Source organism: Podarcis raffonei, chromosome 10 (assembly GCF_027172205.1).
Source record: "Podarcis raffonei isolate rPodRaf1 chromosome 10, rPodRaf1.pri, whole genome shotgun sequence".
NCBI classification, from domain to species: Eukaryota; Metazoa; Chordata; class Lepidosauria; order Squamata; family Lacertidae; genus Podarcis; species Podarcis raffonei.
Genome location: NC_070611.1, coordinates 16,264,674 through 16,289,055, shown reverse-complemented (window position 1 = coordinate 16,289,055; position 24,382 = coordinate 16,264,674). Strand labels below are relative to the sequence as shown.

Genomic DNA, 24,382 nt, shown 5'->3' with positions numbered 1-24,382 from the left:
ATCTATTGAAGAGAGTATTTTCTGCAGTGACCCTTGAATTGTGAATATCTCTCTAGATATTTTTTAGATGCCAAAGTCTACATTATTCTCTCAGTGTTTTCATGTCATTTTAGAATATCCGACCTTCTTTTTAATTGGGTGATTGCTTTAAATTTCATTTATCGGTTCATTATTCCTATTGTTTTTATTAACTGCTGCATGGTTTTATTGTTTCTACCTTCTTCTTTTAAATAGCTTTCTTGAAGTGTGGAAGCTGGAATATGGAAGCTGGAGGATAAATTCTTAAAAATAAACACCTTAAATATTTCAACACACAGGAAAGCAGGATATTTTAAGCAGCTGACGTAAACACCCAAAGGCCAAAGCAATAAAAATATGATGTAGCATTATTCATAGAAGAGCTGGAGCCAGAATATATTCTAAGTAAAAAAGCAAACAAACCTCAACTGCTTATATCAAAGTAGCTGTATTAAAACTAATGGGATTGCTCAGGACTAAGTAATTTGATGATGGGCATAAACTGTCTAGGAAAGCTTTAAGAGCATATTAATGCTACAGTTAAATAGGTTAAGAGTTATTCTCCTCAGTTAACTGTAGTACTGCGAGGGGGTGGCTGGGAAGCCGAGAATTCTCGGTATCCTCAGCTATAACTCCCAGAATTCCTTTGAAGGAAGCCATGACAGATTAGTACAAAACTCATATAAATTTTCCTAGTCTAGAAATACTCCTGAGTGATGTTGAAAGAGGAGTAATTTGCACACTTAATCCCCCCTCCAGAAAAGCAAATTCTACAAAACAATTTAATTCTAAATATCCCAGCATTTGCACCAAGAATGGAAAACCTGAGTTATTCCAGAACGTTTTCCAGAACGACCCCCTCTTTAAGTCCCTAGTGTGATTTTTGATCATTGGTCTGTCTGGATTCCCTTCAGCTGTGTGAGTTTTCTGCAAGCAAAGCTATTTGTGTGCATCCGTCTGAGGCGAGACATTTTGAGGTCTAACAAAAAAACGATGGACAGCCAGGGACATTCAGCTGACCTGTCTCTAGAAAGGCCCAAGATGGCGGAGGTGACTATTATTATCTTCCTCCCTCTCCAACAGTCAGGGATGGGGGAAAGTGTGTACCTATGTTAAGGAGAACAATCGGCCTGCAACTTTGCAGTTGTGTTCGAGGCAGGCCAAGCGAGAAGAGACTTAGTGGCTCCCTCAAGAAGAGCTCTGGGACACCTATTAGGGTGTCCAAGCTGTACAGCTGTGTAAAAAAGCTAGATGGAACAAAACATGACCTCATGCAAAGGAAACCAAAACCCAGAGTAAACACTGGAGCTCTTGAAACCCCACCACTGGGGACTAATATGACCCGCATTCTGCATTTGTTCTGCCTCCGCTCCAATTCTGAGGCTCAAGTCATTCAAAGTGAACCAGCTTCCTAAAAAACATCAGTTGACAAGCGCAAGAGGAATAAAAAGCTTGACTTTGCAAGAGTTTAGACTGAATTACAAGAGCATCTGAACGGACAAGACTATTTTCTTTTAACTGTTACATTAGTGAGTTAAAATTTTAAAATAAGCTGCAGATGTGGGCAGCCAGCCTCTAGGTTAACAAGAGAATATGCAAGAAGGGGGAAATTCCTGTCGGCAAGTCTCAGGTTCAGCTTACATCCCTGGGGGTCTGGTTTCTGTATCTGCATGCTCAGAATCCCATAACTCTGCGATCGCACCTTCCCATCCTATCTCCTCCCATCTGACACATATAGATTCCAATACGGAAGCTACTGTATTGGTGTGATGTGAGATTCCAACCATGTGGAAAGCAGCAACCCTGTCCAGGAACTTCTAAGAAATTGTGGAGCGAAACACCCAAGATCGTAAGCAAGTTTGCAAGAAGATTTTGCATTTGACTTGGACCCCATGTGACAATTGTACCAGGATCAGGTTTAAGGTGCTGGTTTTAACCTTTAAACCCCTAAACAAACTAGGACCCTCGTACGCTCGTACCTACGGGACCACTCTCCTGGTATGTCCCACAGAGGACCTTACAGTCTTCAAATAAAAACATCTTGGAGGTCCCAGGCCACAGTGAGGTTAGGCTGGCCTCAACCAGAGCCAGGGCTTTTTTGGCCGTGGCCCTGATCTGGTGGAACGCTCTGTCACAAGAGGCTAGGGCCCTGCAGGACTTGACATCTTTTCGCAGGGTCTGCAAGACGGAGCTGTTCCACCAGGCCTTTGGCTGAGGCACAGTCTGCCCCCCTCCTTTTGTAATCCTTATAGAACTCTAGCCCAATGGTTGCCATTAATTTGACTCTGAATTGATTTTAGAATGAATTGATTTTAGCATGTATTTCAATTAAATGATTACGATTTTATGTAAATTGTGTTATTTTTACTGTTGTTAGCCGCTCTGAGCCTCGGCTGGGGAGGGCGGGATATAAATAAAATTTTGTTATTGTTGTTTATTATTATTACCTTTGAGGGAAGAAGCGACATGCACGATGACTTTCTCTTCTTGGCTTAAAAATCCACTCCCTTGGCTTTTGGATGTTGCCATGGAGGTAATAGGTTGAATCTCCGGCTTGGGTTTCTTACTGCTCAGTAGATACGGATGAACATCTAAGGAGAAGTGCCGCGTATGTTTCTTCTCATTGCCTGCGCTGGAGAGGGCGGCAGATTCATTTTTGTGGGCTGAAGACGGCTGAGAGTTTTTCGAGTTGGCCTCCAGCAAAGGGGCAACCAAACTGTCCGTCGCCGTTTTCCGACGCACGGGCTTTGGTTTCTCAGGCTTGTTGTTTTCAACCTTCATAATAGCCAACTGCTCTTTGAACGGCTGAGGAAGAGGATTGGAACTCGGGATCCACTTCATTTTCTTCCGGGGTCGCTTAATGACCAGCGGTTCGCTGTGGTCGATGTCCGCAGGGTCAATGCTGGGGTCGATGGTTTGTATCCCGGAATCGCGCACGGTTGGGGTGACATCGTGATTAGACTGAGCGAGTGCCGCAAGCAGCTGGCGAACCACGTTGTCGTACATCAGATCGCTCTCGTTGGTGATGAAATCCAAGCGGTTCAGCGACTTGATGTGGTCCCGGTTCTCGTTGCAAAACATAGCCAAGATATTGATGTCGCAGAACTGGGACTTCTGCCACTGCTTTTTCGTCTTGATGCCAACCTTATTCAGCTTGTCGAAGATGAAGTTGGATTTGCGGACTATAAAGAGGTGGATCAAATTGATGAGGATAATCAAGTTCATGAAACAGAGGAGGACAATGTCTACTGCGGCAATGATGCGCTGGAGCTGAACGGACGGCAGTTTGCAGTTCACCCGGATGAGCAACTTTGAACTGCTCGTTTTGTCGGGAGGCTCCCCCAGAGCGCACGTAAACTCGTTCTGCTTCTGCGTGGCGTAATAGGTGGACAAGTACGTGATTGGGATGATGCTTAAAAATATGATGAACAGGTGCCGTGCAAGGTAAAGTTTGGCTAAGAAATTGCTGCGTCCCCTCCGCTCCAGGTACTTCTCAAATAAGTTTTGCTCCGGGCTCTTTTCCTTTTCCGCGTTCTCAATTATTTCCCTTTTCTCTCGCTCTGTAATCCCAGGGCCTTTGGACTGGATTTGCTTTTCGATTTTTGGCGCACGGCCTTCGGCTGCTCGGTGGTAGCAGTTATCTATCTCCTGGAGCAAAAAGTTAAGTTCAGAAGTCAGCCTGGTGGAGGCCAGAAATTCCCAGCCAAGCGCTGGAATGTACATAATGCCAGCAAAAGCCAGCAGGGCATATGGAAGGAACTTATGCTCAAACAAGGAGGGCCAGCGGCTGGCATTTACTCCTGGCAAGGCATCCCTTAGTTCTGTCCAACAGTATCCTCTGGCATACAAGGCTTGGTCACGGGTGAAGTTGTGTGGTGTGTAACAGTATATGGGTTCCTCTGTATAACAGAGAGAAAAGTCACTGCTGTGCATTTAACCTACAAAAAGAAGCTCTGCAAAATAAATATTTCATAAACTATATCAATTTTCGTCTACTGCATATTTAAAATAGCATCAATGTGCATAAAACGGCACCATTCTAATTGCCATGGCCAACTCGGTCTTCCTAATCATGAGATAAATCTTTACGTTCCATAGATCTGCATAGAGATCATAGCTCTTAAACTTAGGCAGTTTACAGAGGAATCTGTAAACCTGAAAACTCTAGGATGAACTGGAGCTAGGAATATCATTTAACACTTGCAGCAGTTGTCTTGGGGGAGATTTCCAATGTAAACCATAATGTGCTCTGGAAAGCAAATGAACAGGATGCCACAGCAATACAATTAGCGAGGATAAGGTAAAGGTAAAGGGACCCCTGACCATTTGGTCCAGTCGTGACCGACTCTGGGGTTGCGGCGCTCATCTCGCTTTACTGGCCGAGGGAGCCGGTGTACAGCTTCCGGGTCATGTGGCCTGCATTACTAAGCCGCTTCTGGAGAACCAGAGCAGCGCACGGAAATGCTATTTACCTTCCCGCAAGAGCGGTACCTATTTATCCACTTGCACTTTGACGTGCTTTCAAACTGCTAGGTGGGCAGGAGCAGGGACTGAACAACGGGAGCTCACCCCGTAGCAAAGTTTGAACCTCCGACCTTCTGATCGGCAAGTCCTAGGCTCTGTGGTTTAACCCACAGTGCCACCTGCGTTTGTGCTGCGTTTCTCATTGAACAGGCGCAGTCTTACTATTTCAAAGACTAGATACATTTCTTTAAGAACACGTGACTAAGCAGGTTTACTATATTATTATTATTTCCTTAAAAACCCTTTGAAGAGAACTTTCCCACCTCCTTGAAATCCTTAAAGCAGGTGTTGTGGAACCTTCTGGTCCTGAAGGTCAGTTCCTTATCAAATCCTAGCCTCACAAGCCTAATTTCCAACCTAAGATGAACTTACAACGCCTGGTTTCAATGGATTTTTCAAATGCTTAACTCCGTCTTTTGTTTTCTTTATCTTTTTAGGTAAGTTCATGAAGATACCAACAAAAGGTAAGTTCAGTGTTGTTCACGATACCGAGAGACGCTAGTGAAGTTGTAGGTGGATGTTAATGAATGTTAAGATATGTTGGTATCTTCATGAACTTACCTAAAAAGATAAAGAAAACAAAAGACGGAGTTAAGCATTTGAAAAATCCATTGAAACCAGGCATTGTAAGTTCGTCTTAGGTTGGGTAGTTTGCAAGTCTCTGTGGCTTTGCATAAGGTTTTGTATATTTCTCTCAGAAGACTGATAAAGAATGTATAATTATTTTGGTAATTATTGTGTGTATATTAGTCGCCAACGTGTTGCACGAGTCGTACTACAGTGGTACCTCGGGTTACATACGCTTCAGGTTACATACGCTTCAGGTTACAGTCTCTGCTAACCCAGAAATAGTGCTCCAGGTTAAGAACTTTGCTTCAGGATGAGAACAGAAATCGTGCTCCGGCAGCGCGGCAGCAGCAGAAGGCCCCATTAGCTAAAGTGGTGCTTCAAGTTAAGAACAGTTTCAGGTTAAGAACGGACCTCTGGAATGAATTAAGTACTTAACCCAAGGTACCACTGTACTTCTATTAGCAGCACAGGTTGCATTTTTCTAGCATTACAAGCCAAATTTGGCAGGCAGGAGGGACTCCATACCTGTCAACCACCTGACCTCGCATGTTATCAGGTGACCGGGTGCTTTGACGTTCCAAAGTCAGGACTTCAAAGAACCATGCAAGGCTTGCTGCAGGCATGGCTTGCACAGCAAAACTAACAGGCTTTGGCTCTGCCACCCACCAACTGATGGACCAGCAGAGCTGAAGCCAGCTTCTCCTTGCCATTGCACAACCAGGAGTGCACTTTAAGGTTGCCAATTGTGCACTGGAAGCCGCATCTCTACCTGTGCCACACCTGATGTCATATATGACAAAAGCTGTAGGGCAGGTAGGTGTGGTTTGGGGGGGGGGAACAACCTCATGGGCCAAAACTGAACCCTCGTTTGACCTGCAGATTGGAGGTTCCACACTCCTGACTTAATGGAACAGAAGCTTTGACTATACAGCAACAATATATTCAAAGAACTTGGCTGCTCAAATGCTGAGCAGCATTTTTAAGTCCTACATTCTCTTTGCTGTGTCCAGATTCTTCTCCGTGAAATCTGTATTATTCATTATCTGCATGTACTCAGACAGAGAAAGGTAGTTTAAAATTATCAAGGCATCTAGGACCATGGCGGTTGTTTACCTCTCATGTGCTGAAGGAACAGCTGCTGTGTTCTAAATTTTGGAGCTTTTAAAAATAAGTCCAGAAGGAGAGGCCCAATCTCTATACAGCAATGTTCTCAGACAACGATACTACCAGAAATGCCAGACTATCCCATGATATATTTCTACGACAGTTATCTGGCCTGTCTTGAAATCATAGCCCATTGGGAAAGGGTACAGAATCCGTATCCCAACGCATCATATTCCAAAGCAGTGGGCAGCCCATTGTGAATTTAGCAGTATGGAAGCCCCCTCAAAGCATGCTGGATTCGAACACCATATTCAGGGTAACAGAATACCTTCTATTCATAACTTGTGCAGAGCTTGTTTGTTTATTATAAAACACAAGACAGGGTAGATGATAGCCAACAGCTTTACTTCCTTCTGCATCTATGTTTCCAAGGGAAACTGCTGCAAGCTAATGATCAATGTAAAGTGCTCCCTTATAATTTGAACACCAAGACATTTTGTGGTGAACGCCACACATTTTCTATATGGAGAAAAGCACAACAGCTATGATTTTCAGAAACCCACCAGCCCCATCTTGGCTATATACATTCTATGTAGAAGCAGCTGTCCGGTGTCCTGTAAATCATCTGGGAACCCAATTAAAATATAGATTTAAGTACGTAATGGGTTGGTTTCACTGTAGCACTAAACCACCATTAAGTATTATGACAGGGAGCATAGGCTCCTCTCAGGTTTGTGTGGTCCTGTCTTTTCTGGTACAGGTTGGGAAACATTCACTCCTGTTTTAAGTAAACTACAGCTTGCTGTGTCTTCTGAACTCAGGCAAACCATGGTTACTCTTAACCTATGATTAGTGGAAGCAAGCCATCTTCAAACCAGACTTTATGAAGCCGACTTGTTTCCACTAAACATAGTTAAAAGATTAGACGTAGTTCAGAGAACACGCTAACCTGTGGTAAAAACAGAAGCTGAAGCTCTCAATCATTACTTCTCGTTACCACACCAAAGGAAGGCTAGGCTCATTCTTGTAACACTAAACCATGGTTATATCTCAACACAACCAATGTTTCTCTGTATGGATATCGAGTGATCTAGAATCCAAACAAACACTTATCCTTCAGGGATGCATATTTTTAACTTAAATCTTGACAACTTAGACCAGGGGTCAGCAAGGTTTATCTTGCCTGGGCCAGATCGGTCCCGCGGAGATCCCTCCATGGTTTGGATTGCCTGCGCGCCCGCAATTTCCGGCGTCTGCGTCTGAGCAGATGCAATTTCCAACATCTGTGCATGTGCAGACGCAATTTCCGGCACTGCAGAAGCGAGTCCCCGTGCTGCGCTGGTTTAGCGCAGCACACGAGCGGGCACCTCAGTTCGGGGGTGGCTCATGGGCCGGTCAAACAACCACTGCAGGCTGCTTTCAGCCCATGGGCCTTAGCTTGCTGACCCGACTTAGACAATTCAGGCTCTGTTAGTGTCTTACAATAATTTAAAATGATCAGAAATTAAAATCTAACTTAAAACATAGCCCCTGCAACCCACTAAACCAGGGGTCTCAAAGCCCTTTCTGATACAAAAGTTCTCACTAGGGGAGAGCAACCAGCCAGTCGGCTAACAGAAATCCTGTAACTATGACACCATTTAAGAGTAGGACGCTAAATCTTATGGCTGAATGAAGGTTTCCTCCCACCCCAGGGATGTACTTAAGGAAAGCATTTTAATTTGTCCTATATACCGTATTTTTTGCTTTGTAAGACGCACCAGACCACAAGACGCACCTAGTTTTTGTAGGAGGAAAACAAGAAAAAAAGTATTCTGAATCTCAGAAGCCAGAACAGCAAGAGGGATCGCTGCGCAGTGAAAGCAGCAATCCCTCTTGCTGTTCTGGCTTCTGTGATAGCTGCGCAGCCTGCATTCGCTCCATAAGACGCACACACATTTCCCCTTACTTTTTAGGAGGAAAAAAGTGAGTCTTATAGAGCAAAAAATACGGTATGTGAATGTCTGCCATCCACTGTATAGGCAAAGATAAAGTTCTGCACTTCATGATACTGTTGTGGCAGTAAAGTCAGTTCTCAGCCACTTAGGCTTGGGACCAATTCCTATCGATGGGATGCCCACAATGCACTCAGTACACAGAAACACAAGGACTGTCGACAATATGCAAGCCTCCATATAATCTCCACTTGCAGTAATGATAGGTCTTTTGCATGTGCTATAAAATTATTAATTCAGTTAGGAATGCCTTGTTTCACTTGTGTGGGAGCGTCTATCTAACTGATTTCAATAGGGCTGCAATTAATTTTGCCTCATTTGTGTAGTTTGCACTGCCAAAGATTATTTTTTGCATCTGAATACTCGTGTTTGCCGCTAAGGATTCTGCAAATATTTGCTTTCAAGCGTTCTCTAGGGAGAAATTTACTGTGGCATACAGTGACACAATAATAGTTTTGGGCAAGGGATCTGCATGGGTGAGTCTATTCTGTATTCGTAACAGCTCACAGATGCTCCTTTACTAAATGCAGGAAATGGGCTAAATTATTCACAGTGCCCGGGCAAGGAGCTCTTAAAATAATGCTATTAACACCTAGCTTTGGAAGATGTATACTGAAAGTACAAAGACTGTCACATTTCAGTGGATTGTGATCACACAACCGTGACTCAGGCTACCATATAGGACAAAGTCATATCAAGGCTAGCCTTCTGTAAGAAGCTGCCTCAAGCTGATTCATATTGTATGATTTCTGGAAACAGAGTGACTCCCGTCATGGGGCACGTGAAGAGATGTGTTGTGTGAATGACCGCCACATCCCATACACTTCCTGACAATATTACGGCAAGCAGTTCCTGAAATACCTTGGTAGTAGGTCTCATCATAGCGCAAGCTATTCAACATCATTCAACATCAAGTGAAGGCAATCACTTGCAAAAAAGTAAAGGAAGAAAGAAAGGGACTACAACTCCCATCATCCCTAGCTAGCAGGATCTGTGGTCAGGGATGATGGGAATTGTAGTCCAAAAGCAGCTGGAGACCAACGTATGGAGAACCCTGCTATTATAAAGAAATATATTTGCAGCATTACACCTCGCCTGCTTAAACCACACAACCCCAGTACAACTTCTCACTGCGCATAGTCACATTTTCAAAATGGAGTTATTATCTCACTGCCAATTTTGGATTACAGTCATAAAAGGTAAAGGTAAAGGGACCCTGACCATTAGGTCCAGTTGTGGCCGACTCTGGGGTTGCGGCGCTCATCTCGCCTTATTGGCCGAGGGAGCCTGCGTACAGCTTCCGGGTCATGTGGCCAGACTGACTAAGCCGCTTCTGGCGAACCAGAGCAGCGCATGGAAACCTTCCTGCCGGAGCGGTACCTATTTATCTACTTGCACTTTGACATCTTTCGAACTGCTAGGTTGGCAGGAGCAGGGACCGAGCAACGGGAGCTCACCCCGTCATGGGGATTCGAACCGCCGACTTTCTGATCGGCAAGTCCTAGGCTCTGTGGTTTAACCTCGGTTTAAATATGCTTCAGGTTGAGTGTTTTCAGGTTACGCTCCGTGGCGACCCAGAAGTAACGGAACGCGTTACTTTCAGGTTTTGCCGCTCGCACAGATGCTCAAAATGACATCATGCGCATGCGCAGAAGCGGCGAATTGTGACCCGCGCAGACGCGGGTTGCATTTGCTTCAGGATGCGAAAGGGGCTCCGGAACGGATCCCATTCGCATCCAGAGGTACCACTGTATTGGACCTGCATGGCTATCTATACTTTTCACACGAAGCTGGTTACCTGTCTTTTCCCCCGAATGAAAATATGCTCCAAACTAACACCGACAAGGCATTTTATAGAAAATACCGGTAAATATTTTAAGAAGGTGAGCCCATTCCTAATGTGTTGCTGGGTGAGCTGCTGTTCCAAGTTCACCTCCTGACTGGAAAGAGGTTAAGCTGAGAGCAGTGGGTTGGCATGGGCTGGTATGCCTCTGTGGATGGGGAACTCAGTTGGCTGGTGCAGGAGAGACAGACTAAAGAATTGGTTTCTCTTCCTCTCTGCAGTCAGCATGGAAACCAAGGAGACTTGCAGATCCCACTCACTCATCTGCATGGAAATCTGATTCACTGGCTATGGCCATGAGGCAGGTTGTTAAGCAGAATTCTTTTAATTCTCTATAGGAAACAGGCTCAGGAGAATTGAGTTGATGAGTCCAACGGTCAAGAAGGTGGTTTCTGCATATGCTGTAGGGGCAGATAGGTAAAGGTACCCCTGCCCGTACGGGCCAGTCTTGACAGACTCTAGGGTTGTGCGCTCATCTCACTCTAGAGGCCGGGAGCCAGCGCTGTCCGCAGACACTTCCAGGTCACATGGCCAGTGTGACGAAGCTGCTCCGGCGAACCGGCACCAGAGCAGCACACGGAAACGCCGTTTACCTTCCCACTATAAAGCGGTACCTATTTATCTACTTGCACTTAAGGGTGCTTTCGTTCTGCTAGGTGGGCAGGAGCTGGGACCGAGCGACGGGAGCTCACCCCGCCGCGGGAATTCGAACCGCCGACCATGCGATCGGCAAGTCGTAGGCGCTGAGGTTTTACCCACAGCGCCACCCGTGTCCCTGGTAGGGGCAGATAGGGCTCATCAACTGGGAGCATCGCCCATCTAGGACATGGGAAGGCAAACTAAGGCCCGGGGGATGGATCCGGCCCAATCGCCTTCTTAATCCGGCCAGCGGACAATCCGGGAATCAGTGTGTTTTACGTGAGTAGAATGTGTGCTTTTATTTAAAATGCATCTCTGGGTTATTTGTGGGACATAGGAATTCGTTCATCCCCCCCCTTCAAAATATAGTCTAGTCCCCCACAAGGTCTGAGGGACAGTGGACCAGCCCCCTGCTGAAAAAGTTTGCTGACCCCTGATCTAGGAGAAGGGACTCTCTAATCCTAAACATCAGCTGCCCTGTTTTGAACATGTAGGTGTGAACCATGTCTACAGAACTGCTAATCCACATTGTTCAGGATTTCATTCAAAACAATAAGATCAAGAAAGAAAATATATGGCAAGCTAAGTGCCTTAGCAACACTGGAATGCTTGTGATATCATCAATTGCTTCTGGCCACTGGGCTGCGTATTTTGCATACATGTAAAACTTTAATTGTCACAGATTGAAAACTCTGCATTTTAATTTCCTCCTGACCTCACTTTTTACACATACACGTACACACACACCCCCTCCATATTCCTGCTGAGGATAATATTTAGCACACTTGATATAGCAATTCTAGATCTCAAAAATAATAATAAAATTTTTATTATTTATGCCACACCCATCTGGCTGTGTTTCCCCAGCCATACTAGGTGGCTCAAAACACATCAAAAATTGTAAAACATTAGACATGAAAAAAATTCCCAAAACAGGGTTGCCTTTAGATGTCGTAATAAATATTATGCAGTAATAAATGTGGCGAAGCAAGACACTGTTGTTTTTTCTGCAACAGACTGACATGGCTGGTCCTCTGGAAACAGCTAAACAAGGAGGCCAGAATAAGTGATAACATCTTTTGAAAACAACAGCAGCAGCAGCAGCAAAATCAGTCCTCAGAAACTGTTACATAGTTTGGCCCTCGACACACAGCTCCTCTCGGCTGAGATCATGCTACCTGAAAGTGCTTGTTTTCCGATAAATGCAGCTTCATAATAAGCAGGCATTCATCGTTTGGATTTGAGCGTATTCTACGGCATTAGGTAATACTGAAAGTCGGGCTCTTTGACCTTTGCAACAACAGACCTCAGCGTGAAAAACAAAGAGAGAAAGCACAGCGGGTTCAGCTAATGGAGAGAGCTATTGTGCACGAATAACAGGCTCCGCATAGGACAAAAGAATGTAATGATGCACATCGTTTCCAATCCACCCAAAGCTTTGCATGTGCAAACTCGGCTGAAATGAGAGCTGCACAAGAGCGCACACCTGTTAGACCGTGCCCATATTGTACCATAATGTTATGCAACTGTGCCCAGAAAGAAATCTCCTAGCGCTCTTCTAAGCTGAACAAAAATACAACACAACATGTGAATTCCTTGATTTCTTTAATTGAGTGAAAAGCAGGCATTGCATTGTTCCTGTGAATCAGCTTAAAAGAACAACCATGTCCCCGGAACCTCTTCTTTCTGGAAAAGAAATGATAAATTGGTTAAAATAGTTTAAATGAAACTCGTTATATTTTGTTTGCCAGCAAGTAAACGTATCAGCTTTTCTCACTTGGGCCAGGTGATTTTTAAAAATGGAAATCCACAAATTGTTACAAAAACAATGGCTGCCACTCAATAAGTATCATCAAATGAAATGCACCATGAACTGGTGAATCGAGGACTCTGCCGCCATGTTTGGCAACCACTCCTTGCTAAGCCACTCATAGGTAAGAGTTGTGGCTTCTGAAGGCTTTGCTTTCTGAGAAGACGGCAGGAGCCAAAGCAGGTGATTGTTTCCTGAGAGTCGTCTGGGTGAACACTGCTGCCTTCCATTGCCCGATATCCCTTCTAGGTAAAGGTAAAGGTACCCCTGACCGTTAGGTCCAGTTGTGGACGACTCTGGGGTTGCGCGCTCATCTCACTCTATAGGCCGAGGGAGCCAGCGTTTGTCCGCAGACAGCTTCTGGGTCATGTGGCCAGCATGACAAAGCTGCTTCTGGTGAACCAGAGCAGTGCGTGGAAAGGCTGTTTACCTTCCCGCTGGAGAGGTACCTATTTATCTACTTGCGCTTGACTCCTGCTAGGTGGGCAGGAGCTGGACCGAACAACGGGAGCTCACCCCATCATGGGGATTCGAACTGCCTACCTTCCAATCGGCAAGCCCTAGGCTCTGTGGTTTAGACCATAGCACCACCCGCATCCCGATATCCCTTCTAGCTTTGCCTAATCCAGAAGTGACTACAACTCCTGTCCCTCACCATTGACCATTGGTGGGAGTTGGAGTCCAAAAGCAGCTGTGGGGCCACGGCTTTCTCATCCTTGGCCTAGCCCCTCAATACTCTCGTGGAATCTGCCCAGAGGCTCGTATCCTGTGTTTCCATGCCAGTCATGGAGGGAACCCTCTCCCCCAGCAGCCAGCACAGAAACGTATTCTACTTAGAAAGCTAACTGAAAAATTGTCTTCTACTGAGACAGTTGGTGGAGAAGGGAGAGCTAAGGGGTGGGCTTCCTTTCCTCTGTCGCCAGCAAGGAAAACAATAGCCTGCTTCCTCATAGGCATGGATTTCCTTGTTGTCTAAGAATACCAGGTGAACTGCTAAAACTCAAGGCTGCCACAGACCCAGCTCAATCTTCCAACATTTGGGATGCATCTCATAGCTACTGATTCGGACCTGAATGGTGATCACCTCTGGTTTAAACCTCTGAGCTGCTATCCTACGGTACTGATGCATCTCTGCTGACCAGCTTCTCCAAGACATTTGTCTGGGCTCAATCACTGATGAGGTCTGATCCCAATGCTGCCTATGACCAATGGTGCCCAAGACAGGCCAATGCTGATTCAAATAATCAGGTGACTTGGTTGCTCGCATCACAAGTGCTTACATTATACACCTTTTGGTGCCAGGCAAAAAAGTTCCTTTGGGTAGCTGACACCATAGCTGTCAACGTTTCCCTTTTTTTAAGGAAAATTTGCTTATTCCGAATAGGATTCCTCGCAAGAAAAGGGAAAAGTTGACAGCTATGACTGACACCCAATGTCCTTTTAAATGTGTTCTGGGAGGGGTGATTATTGGTTTGTTTTTGTTACATAATTTGTGTTTCTTATATTGTAATTTTATGTTGTGAACTGCCCCAAGATCTACGGACGAAGGGTGGTATACAAATTAAATTAATTAATTAAATTAAATTAAAATAACGTAAAATAACAATATTATAGGTGAAAAAACATAAAGGTGGTGTGCAATTGTTTTATTTAGTACAACTGTGCGTCACCTATATGTTTTTTCATGTACACTGGTACCTTGGCTCTCGAACTTAATCCGTTCCGGGAGTCCGTTTGATTCTCGAAACCATTTGAAAACCAAGGCACAGCTTCCTATTGGCAGGAGACGATTTGTTTGACAACTAGGCCATTCAGGAACCAAGGTACCACTGTGTTATTATTATTATTATTAATTAGATTTGTATACTTCCCTTCGTCTGGCAATCTCAGGGTGGCTCACAACATAAAATTTATATATATATATATAAACAAAATACATCGTAAAAAGAGTTTGAGATGAAATCTCAACTAGGAAGTGGTGGTGATATTCATTCTAAGTATTCCCCCCCATTTAATAAAAATATAATTATAGTACCTCTGGTTAAGAGAAGTATCCTCAGTGGCAAACACAGCTTTCTTGAGAAAACATTCTCCCACAATGTGCACAGTTAAATACAGACCTCTCTCTATGCCATGATTCAGAACACAGCTCACGGGCAAGAGTTCCTCTGAAATAAATGACCAGGTTTACGGGTTCAGACTTTTTCAGTTTAGTTGGGGGCAAATGAAACTCATTCAAATATCAAAAGAGCCTACCCTGTTGTTACTGTTTCAACGTAACTGTCTTTGGAGGGCCTCAAGGTGGGGCAGTTGACAAAGCCCTGAAGTCAATGCGAGACCTTCAGTGGGGTCTGAGGGACAAAGGCGCTATATGCTCTTTGCCACCCCTTCAATCTTAACTAGGCTTCCAAGTGCCCTCTGTTGAAAGAACAGATTACGCACATCTTTATTCTACCCCGTATCTGATTTGAAATTATTGTGATGGTATATATGAAATCGTTTTCAATGCTTTATTGCTAAATCGCTTCCACGTGTTTTACAAGGCAGCAATTCATAAATGGAACGAAATAAGTCAATCCCCTAGACACATTGAGAATGGCCAGCCCTTTGCTGATGAAAAGGACCAATACGTCTAAAGCCAACCTGGTCCTTCAAAATTCTGGAAGTGTTCAAGTTCCTAAACAGGTGTGCAGCAATATCTGTGTGGTTCTCTACATCCTGGCTTACATAAAGAGCATAAAACTGTATACGTGCTACTTCTGCGAAGTGGTTGTACCGACTTTGTATATAAACCAATGTGGCTTTATTCTCTTGCTGACCTTATGGAACACGTCAAACATAAAAGTCTGAAAACTCTTTTGATCTCATTTTCTCAATGTCACTGCGGCATCAAAGAAAAATGAGAGAGACGAAGGAACACAGGAATTTAAAAACCCCATGGTACATTCAAATTATCTGAGATTCTTCCTGATCTTTTCTTTATGGGGAAAGGGAGACTGGATAGGGCTCACTTCCTGCTCTTTAACGAAAATCAGCAGTTGTAGAGATCCAAAGTCTAATTTTAGCACACATCAAAGCTACAGCTATCATTTGGGGATGGCGGAGCCCCAACTCTAACTTGTTTGATTACATCACAGTCCTTTCACAGATCTGGAAATCATTATTTCAAAATCTGTGGATATTTTGCGCCACAAATCAAAATCTTCATCTTACTTAGCTAATTTTCTTTTGAATAGGTTTGATGGAGAAGGTTGCATGACATCTTAACATGTTTTAGTGATGTTCACTGAGGTCCACTTCTGAGGGCCTTCTGGCAGTTCCCTCACTGCGAGAAGTGGAGTTACAGGGAACCAGGCAGAGGGCCTTCTCGGAAGTGGCACCCACCCTGTGGAACGCCTTCCCATCAGATGTCAAGGAAATAAACAACTATCTGACTTTTAGAAGACATCTGAAGGCAGCCCTGTTTAGGGAAGTTTTTAATGTTTGATGTTTGGTTTTCAAACACCTTGTGAGTCGAACGTTTTGGCTCCCGAATGCCGCAAACCCAGAAGTGAGTGTTCCAGTTTGCAAACTTTTTTTGGGAAGCCAAACGTCTGACGGGGCTTCCAACTGAGTGCAGGAAGCTCCTGCAGCCAATCGGAAGCCGTGACTTGGTTTTTGAACGTTTTCAGAAGTCGAACAGACTTCTGGAACAGATTCCATACAAGAACCAAGGTAAGACTGTATTCTGTTGGGAGCCACCCAGAGTGGCTGGGGAGGCCCAGTCAGATAATAATAATAATAATAATAATAATAATAATAATTATTATTATTATTATTATTATTATTATTATTATTATTATTAAGTTGTTGGGGCTGCCTTGGATGTGTATAAGCAGTAACACACTGGGTTGTATTCTGACCTAAGTCCACTGAATTCAATGCATCTATTCTGCGTGTGATTAAGTCAGACACTAACCCAATGTCTATCTGCAGATCTCTGGGATTCAAGAGCTGTAGCGTGGCAACCAGAAAGGTAACCAATATAGAGCCACACTGAAATTGTTTTGGAAAGATCTTGAGCTTTCTCATCAATTCTCTTCTAAAAGATCAGTCCACTGAAGGTGCCGTTCTATATCAAACACTTACTTGGGAGTAGGCCGGCCCCACTGAGACGGTCATGAATGATTGCTGAGTAAATATGCATAGGAACAGTCTGCACAAGAGTGAATAGGAATATCTGAGGTTCAGCTCTACTACCAGTATTGAGGAAATCCTTAATACTATATTTTAATTCTGGGGTGGCTAACCCCCAGCTTGGGGGTTGAGTCTACAATTTTGAAACACAGTTCAGATGAGGAGGGGCAGGCTGTTTTCCTGTGTGTGTGTGTGTACATGTGAGACTTTGGGATGTCCACTGCCAATATGTGACCCTCCCACCCAAGGGTTGGTCAAGGTGCACCATTCAAACAGATGTACTAAACTTAACACATTGAAAAGTACAAGTTAAGCAGGAGAGATTACATATTGGGGATTAAACAAAAGACCGAAAATGACTCATCAGTCATATAACTTACTGTCTCCTCCTTTACTTCTTTAGCAGGAGAGTGGTGGAGGGCTGCAGTGGGGAACTGCTAAGAGACAGAAAAATACAGTATTCATGAGCTTACTTGGGTGTAATCAAGCCATTTTGAGCGGATGTCATGAGAAGGCCAAAGAGAGGGCTATGGATTAATCTGTACACTGCCACCTGGCTTTTCTGCTGTCTTAAAAACAAAAAAACCCAACTGGAATATTTGGGGAAGAGAAGAGGATCTATAGAAGAAGAAGAAGAAAAGTGCAATATTTGCTGGAAGTCAGATACTGTTATCACTTTTGAAATATACAACTCAATATTATATAAGCCGCCCTTTGAAAAGGATCTATCCTTAAGCTTCTTAAAGGGCATCTGAGAGATGCTGTAATTCCAGATGAGTAACCAGTGGTGGAGGTTAACAACCCCTCCTCCTTTCATTCAGATGCCAGGGCTGCTGCGAAATGAAACCGTCCCATGATCCAATGATGAATCATTCCTTTTGCAAGCCCTGTGAACCCAGACACAAGCGTGCAGCTTCCACATTCAGAAACCACAGTCACAGCAGTCCAAAGAATGATGAAACAGACTGAAAGAACTGGAGCAAGAACCCCATAAGCCCAGCATGGTCAAACTTGGCCCTCCAGCTGTTTTGGGACTACAGTTCCCATCATCCCTGACCACTGGTCCTGTTAGCTAGGGATGATGGGAGTTGTAGTCCCAAAAACATATGGAGGGCCAAGCTTGGCCATGCCTGCCATAAGCAATCAAAGAACTCACTCCAATCCCTAACTGGCAATATATTCCATGATGCACCGAGTCTTCATACTAGGTCAAGGGAATACTTAGATTACAATCCCATGCACTCTTACCTGAGAGGAAATCCCACTGAACTTATTCCAAGTAGACATGCACGGGATAGCACCATTAAACTGTTCCTAGCTATTTTCTTGCTGCTCTTGCCATGGGGGGAAAGCAAGACAGGAAATGTGTATCAGGTGATGAGAAGATCTGGAAGCAAGTCAAATCTCAACACTATTTGGAAACATAAGGGACCCTGACTATTAGGTTCAGTCGTGACGGACTCTGGGGTTGCGGCGCTCATCTTGCTTTATAGGCTGAGGGAGCCAGCGTACAGCTTCTGGGTCATGTGGCCAGCATGACTAAGCCGCTTCTGGCAAACCAGAGCAGCGCACGGAAATGCCGTTTACCTTCCCGCCGGAGCAGTACCTATTTATCTACTTGCACTGGTGTGCTTTTGAACTGCTAGGTTGGCAGGAGCTGGGACCGAGCAACGGGAGCTCACCCTGTCACGGGGATTTGAACCGCCAACCTTCTAAGCGGCAAGTCCTAGGCTCTGTGGTTTAACCCACAGCGCCACCTGCGTCCCATTATTTGGAAACAAGAGATCCTCTAATCCTGGATATTGAAACTATTGGCTTGAAAGTCCTGTTTTTCAAACTTTCAACGTTGGAGGGAATCCTTCCCACCTTGACTGGTCTGCTTTAAGCCCCCCGCCCCCCGTGCGTTGTATACAATTCTGGGGCAAGTTTTAGGAAGCTTTATAGCGGTAGTCTTCTTCCTTTTCAAACCCAAGAACCAAGTACCCATCTGGGGAGCCACTTCTTAATTTATCATCGTATACTTGCATGTTAATAGTGCTGCAGTTGTGACCCACCTCAGACCAAACTGTGACCCAACAGAGGCTTCCAACCCACCATGTTAGAAGACCGTTGCTCTACAGTGCGTGGAAAGTATACGGCAGGTAACTGGCCCTCACTGTTGCAGTGTGCAACTTGAAAGTGTGTCGTAAAACACAGATGTCAACAGAAGTGTAGTGGTCCTGGGTTGCAGGGGGTCCAAGATCCATTACTATTTCTGCAGCCTGGTCCCAGCATGGTTCCTGCCTCCTAAAAAGTACCAGGCACTCCGTATTGGCTCTTGGGTTACTCTGGAGAAAGCACACAGTTTTTCTGTGTGCTCCAGAGCTAACCATTTAGGAACAATGAAAACACAAGCACACACAGGTCCAGTTTACCAAACACAATGCATTCCGTGGAAACCTTTCATTAGGCAAGTGTTCATATAACGAGTCCACGATTTCCATTATTTCCTATGGAAATATTTCTAATGCGGGATTTGTTTGCTTTCCTTCTACCCCTTCTGTGTTTTCTTCCTGAAATGGCTGCAGCCAACCAGAAAAAGTAGAAAACTGATTTGTCCAAAGGCTCCTGCTCTCTGATTTGTCCACTGTCTTTCCATGGCTTCTGCCCAAAAATGGCTGTAGCCAACCAGCAAAGCACAAACGAACAAGGAAGTAAGGAAACTGGTTGTTTGGATAAGTGAATCTGCGGAGTGTATAGCAAGTTTTGGCCATCATTATTTTCGTGTGGGTAAGTGAATTTTTGGATAGTGAGAGTGCAGATAGCAGGACCTGTGTGAAATGAGATTTCAAGAGAATGGTGTGCAATTTTTTTGTAATGTACAACAGTACTTCCAGGAAAATACAACTGAAGTCATTCCAAAAGAAGATATTGGGGCACCCAAATCATTTACTCATGTACATACACAAAATAGAGCTAACTGAAAGGCGACACACATGGAGATATACATTGATCACTGCAATGATTACCTAATTACAATGTATAATTGAAATTTTTTTGTATAATCTTAGAAGGAGTGTGTGGCTGTGACTATTATGAAGGTACACCTGAATTTCCCACTCTACTACTACCCATCACAAATCTGCAGGGCCAGAATGGTAGTCAAGGAAACTTGCCCGCCATTAGTGAAAAATGCCTGATAAGGTATCAAGGAACCACAGTTTTCCTTACCACACTATCCAAGGTGAGGGAATATGGAGGTCTGTGTGGTGCAAACGAACCAGCGGAGCCGTTCTGGTGCTTCTGCCAGTGTGTTTGCAGAGCACAGATCTCCTCGCTTGTCTCATAACTATGTCCCACCTGCTATGAAACCAGCACAGTGGCTTCACCCCACCTGGGGAGCTGCTTCAGCTGAGATATAGCCTTTGGACAGCCACATGCTTTTGGTTATCACATTGAAGCTTTTTGTGAAATGTGCTAATAAAAAGGGGAAATCTTATCCAAATCACCTAACGGGCTGCCAACTCTCTTTAGCTCTTCAAATCTATCTGTAATAAATAGTCTGAGTTGTCTTCAAATAGGTTACACTCAAGAGTAGACCAAATGAAAATGACAGTCCTAAATTTGTCATGCCCATAGATTTGAAGGAGTCTTCTCTAAGTATGACTAGCATTGGATAGCACCCACAGGGATTTATGTGAAGGGCAACCCAGTGAATTTAGAAAATTGGGAAATATGGGCAATCACAAAGTCAGCTAATTACGAGGCTTTCCTTGCAGTGAAATGTATAGCTATTATTATTATATTTTATATGTAGGGCTGCCTCTGAAGACAGTTCGGAAACTTCAGCAAGTGCAGAATTCAGCAGCCAGGTTGCTCACTAGAGCAAGACAGTTTGAGCATATTATACTAATCCTGGTCTGACTGCACTGGCTACCAATTAGTTTCCAGGCCCAATTCAAAGTGCTGGTTCCGACCTATAAAGCCTTAAACGGCTCAGGACCACAAGACCTCAAGGACTGCCTCTTTCCATATGAATCTACCCAGACCCTGAGATCGTCTTCTGAGGCCCTCCTTCGTGTGCCTCCTCCTCGAGAGGTCTGGAGGGTGGCAACATGAGAACGGGGCCTTCTCTGCAGTGGCTCCCCATCTGTGGAATGCTCTCCCCAGGAAAGTTCGCCTGGCGCTTTCATTATACATCTTTAGATGCCAGGCAAAACCGTTCCTTTATAACCAAGCCTTTGGTTGACCTGATTGACATGCTATACCAGGCGTCCTCAACCTCAGCCCTCCAGATGTTTTGAGACTACAATTCCCACAATCCCTGACCACTGGTCCTGCTAGCTAGGGATCACAGGAGTTGTAGGCCAAAAACATCTGGAGGGCCGAGGTTGAGGAAGCCTGTGCTATACCCTTTTAAAATGTGGCTCTTTTTTGGGGAGGTGTTAATGGGTTATTGTTTTTATTTTATATATTGTGATCTTTTCTGTGAACCACCCTGAGACCTCCGGGTATAGGGGGGCATATAATAATAATAATAATAATAATAATAATAATAATAATAATAATAATATAATTATTCCACCACCCTCCATCCGAAAATCACAGGGCAGTTCACAAATAGTGGTCATATTCCTCAATAGTGCCATAGATATAAAGGTAAAGGTAAAGGGACCCCTGACCATTAGGTCCAGTCGTGACCGACTCTGGGGTTGCGGCGCTCATCTCACTTTATTGGCTGAGGGAGCCGGCGTACAGCTTCCGGGTCATGTGCCCAGCATGACTAAGCCGCTTCTGATAAAGCAGAGCAGCGCATAGAAACACCGTTTACCTTCCCGCCGGAGTGGTACCTATTTATCTACTTGCACTTTGATGTGCTTTCGAACTGCTAGGTGGGCAGGAGCAGGGACCAAGCAACGGGAGCTCACCCCTTCGCGGGGATTCGAACTGCCCACCTTCTGATTGGCAAGTCCTAGGCTCTGTGGTTTAACCCACAGCGCCACCATATAGAAGGGTGATTAATAATGGAGATGCAATAAGGAGCTGGATAGAAATACTGAAGGTAGTACAGAAGATAGCCCTTGGATAATTAAGCAGTATTTTTTAAAAGCATGATGTTGCTCCTGAAATAAGTGCACTTCCCTCTTAATGTCTCTACGCCAGATCTAAAATGTAGCTACAGTTCAGAGCCAAGTGCAACAATTTGCCGGCATAAAAACTGGACCATGCCCACTTAGGCAATTAATTGTTTTCAAACCTTTGCCCTCTCAAATTCAATTGCTTGTCCTGGTGCACAGGAAAACAAAACGTTCACTTCATCTTTACCTTTGGGAATGTTTGCGCCAGCTGCTCCTATTCTGAAGCTGCTCTGTGCCCGGAATGTTATTTATTTGCTTGTAACACTTTTTCCCTGGGAACTGAAAATGGTCAGTCAATTTGTTCCGGCGACCATGCCAGAGTCACACATTTTGATGGGGTACCTGAAGGATGCCACACTCAATATTCTCTGCAGGCCCTTCCTACACTCAACAAAGAAACAAAAATCTAGAGGCAATAATTTTCTGCTTGGAGCTTCTAATTCCTCTACTAATTTTGAGGAGCAAGCATTCCAGCTATTGAAAGTTGCTTCATAACCCAATACAGTGGTACCTCGGGTTACAGACGCTTCAGGTTACAGACTTCGCTACCTAGAAATAGTACCTCGGGTTAAGAACTTTGCTTCAGGATGAGAACAGAAATTGCGTGGCGGCAGCAGGAGGCCCCAGCTGAAGTGGTACCTCAGGTTAAGAACAGTTTCAGGTTAAGAACGGACCTCCGGAATGAATTAAGTTCTTAACCAGAGGTACCACTGTACTGTAATCTACAGCTATTTTACTCTCTTTTTTAAAAAGAGTCTTTTTAAAATATTTGCAGGGGAAAACGATGAGCCGGGACATCTAAGTGTAGCTTTTGAAAAAGTTTTGAAGAAACTTATGTACTGGCGATAGTCACAGCCTACCCACAGCATTTTGTACCAACTGGAGTCTTTTAGTATCACAATAGTCAAGTCTTGGGGTTATACTATACAGTCGTACCTCGGAAGTTGAATGGAATCCGTTCCGGAAGCCCGTTCAACTTCCAAAACGTTCGAAAACCACGGTGTGGCTTCGAACTGGCTGCAGGAAGCTTCTGCAGCCAATCGGAAGCCGCGTCGGATGTTCGGGTTCCAAAGAACGTTCACAAATCAGAACACTCACTTCCGGGTTTGCGGCATTCGGGAGCCAAAACGTTCGACTCGCAGGGTGTTCGGGATTCAAGGTACGACTGTATGCTACAGTTTGAGACGTTTCTCAAAGCAGCTTCCACAGCGAGCCGTTCCTAATTCATCTCTAGGCAAGGTGCAAACACCGTTGCCTAGGCCAGCAGTGGTGTCCAAACTTTTTTCAAAGAGGGCCAGATTTGATGAAGCGAAGGGCCGTGAAGTTGTTAACCTTTTTTTAGGATTGAAGTTGTTGAGGGTTTTTTTGAAGGATTTTACCCCAGGAAATGAACTGCCACAGGGGCTGGATTAAACCAACCGGCAGGCCAGATTAGGCCCCCGAAACAGACTTTGGACATGCCTGGGGTGGGGGGTAAAGACATCCCTGCCCCACCAATGCCCCCTTAGTGTGTATACAAGCAGAAACAAATCTGACCCGAATGAAGCCGTGCTGATGTGAGCTGCCGGAAGGAAAGAGCTGTGAAATTCCCCATGAATAAAACAACTACATTGCGCTCAAAGGCTGTAATGTGAGCACATCCTAAATAAAAACAGAACTCAGTCTGCTGCCAGAAGGCTGCGTATCTTTTAGTGATTACTTTTTTTCTTCAGTTCAGAAGCTCGCATGTTCTTACATCGACGGAAAATGGTTTAACGGAAGGCCCCACAACTTAACTCTTGCTACTTTGCCATCTCCGCTGCTGCCCCACAAAAACCAACCAAGGGTTTAATGTGAGCACCTAAAAGGTTTCACTATAAACCCAAACAATGTGTTGAATCAGTAATTTTCAGTGGGCTGTATGATTCACTTTCTAAAAGCTCTGGGGTGTGTGTGCTATGGTCATTCAAGCTGAAAACGTATTGCTTTTAAATGCCTCAGTGCAGATTCACACAACATTAATAGCTATTCACAAAGAGACAATAATTTCCATATCATATCCCATTGCTGTTCCCAGCCAACCCTATTCCACAGTACTAAACGGTCACATGGAAACTCAGGTCTTCTAACTATAGACTTATATCCACAAATACATTTGTATTTCATTTTCATATGATTTTTTTAGAAACAGGAAGTTACTCTTTTAATATTGCATGTTCAAAATGCTACTATCTTGTTTGCAATGGATACAATAGCTTCAGAAAGTTAGAGGGATATAAGGACACTTTGCATTTTCTGTACATTATCTTGTAATCCCTACAACAGCCTTGGAAGGGAGACTAGGATTACTATTGCTACATTGCGGGTTGGTGCCCTAGAGTGTGCACAGCAGAAACAAGGTTCAAATTAAACCCCACTTACACCACAATACAGTGGTACCTTGGGTTACATAGGATTCAGGTTACATACGCTTCAGGTTACAGACTCCGCTAACCCAGAAATAGCACCTCGGGTTAAGAACTTTGCTTCAGGATGAGAACAGAAATCGTGCTCCAGCGGCGCGGCGGCAGCAGGAGGCCCCATTAGCTAAAGTGGTGCTTCAGGTTAA

At 44.4% G+C, this 24,382-nt stretch overlaps 1 protein-coding gene across 7 annotated transcripts in view; it reads right to left on the bottom strand.

Moving 5' to 3' along the window:
* The window catches only part of PANX2 (pannexin 2), a 37,752-nt gene that overhangs the window by 4,685 nt on the left and 8,685 nt on the right, over positions 1-24,382 (bottom strand). For 2 of the 7 annotated variants that reach the window (XM_053406305.1, XM_053406306.1), the window contains exon 3: positions 2,466-3,917. In XM_053406305.1, coding sequence (XP_053262280.1) covers positions 2,466-3,917 — 1,452 coding nt within the window. Of the gene's footprint in view, positions 1-2,465; positions 3,972-12,280; positions 12,379-14,537; positions 14,921-17,058; positions 17,116-24,382 lie in introns of those variants that run through there. The other 5 variants (XR_008332491.1, XR_008332490.1, XR_008332492.1 and 2 more) reach the window with 5 other exon arrangements.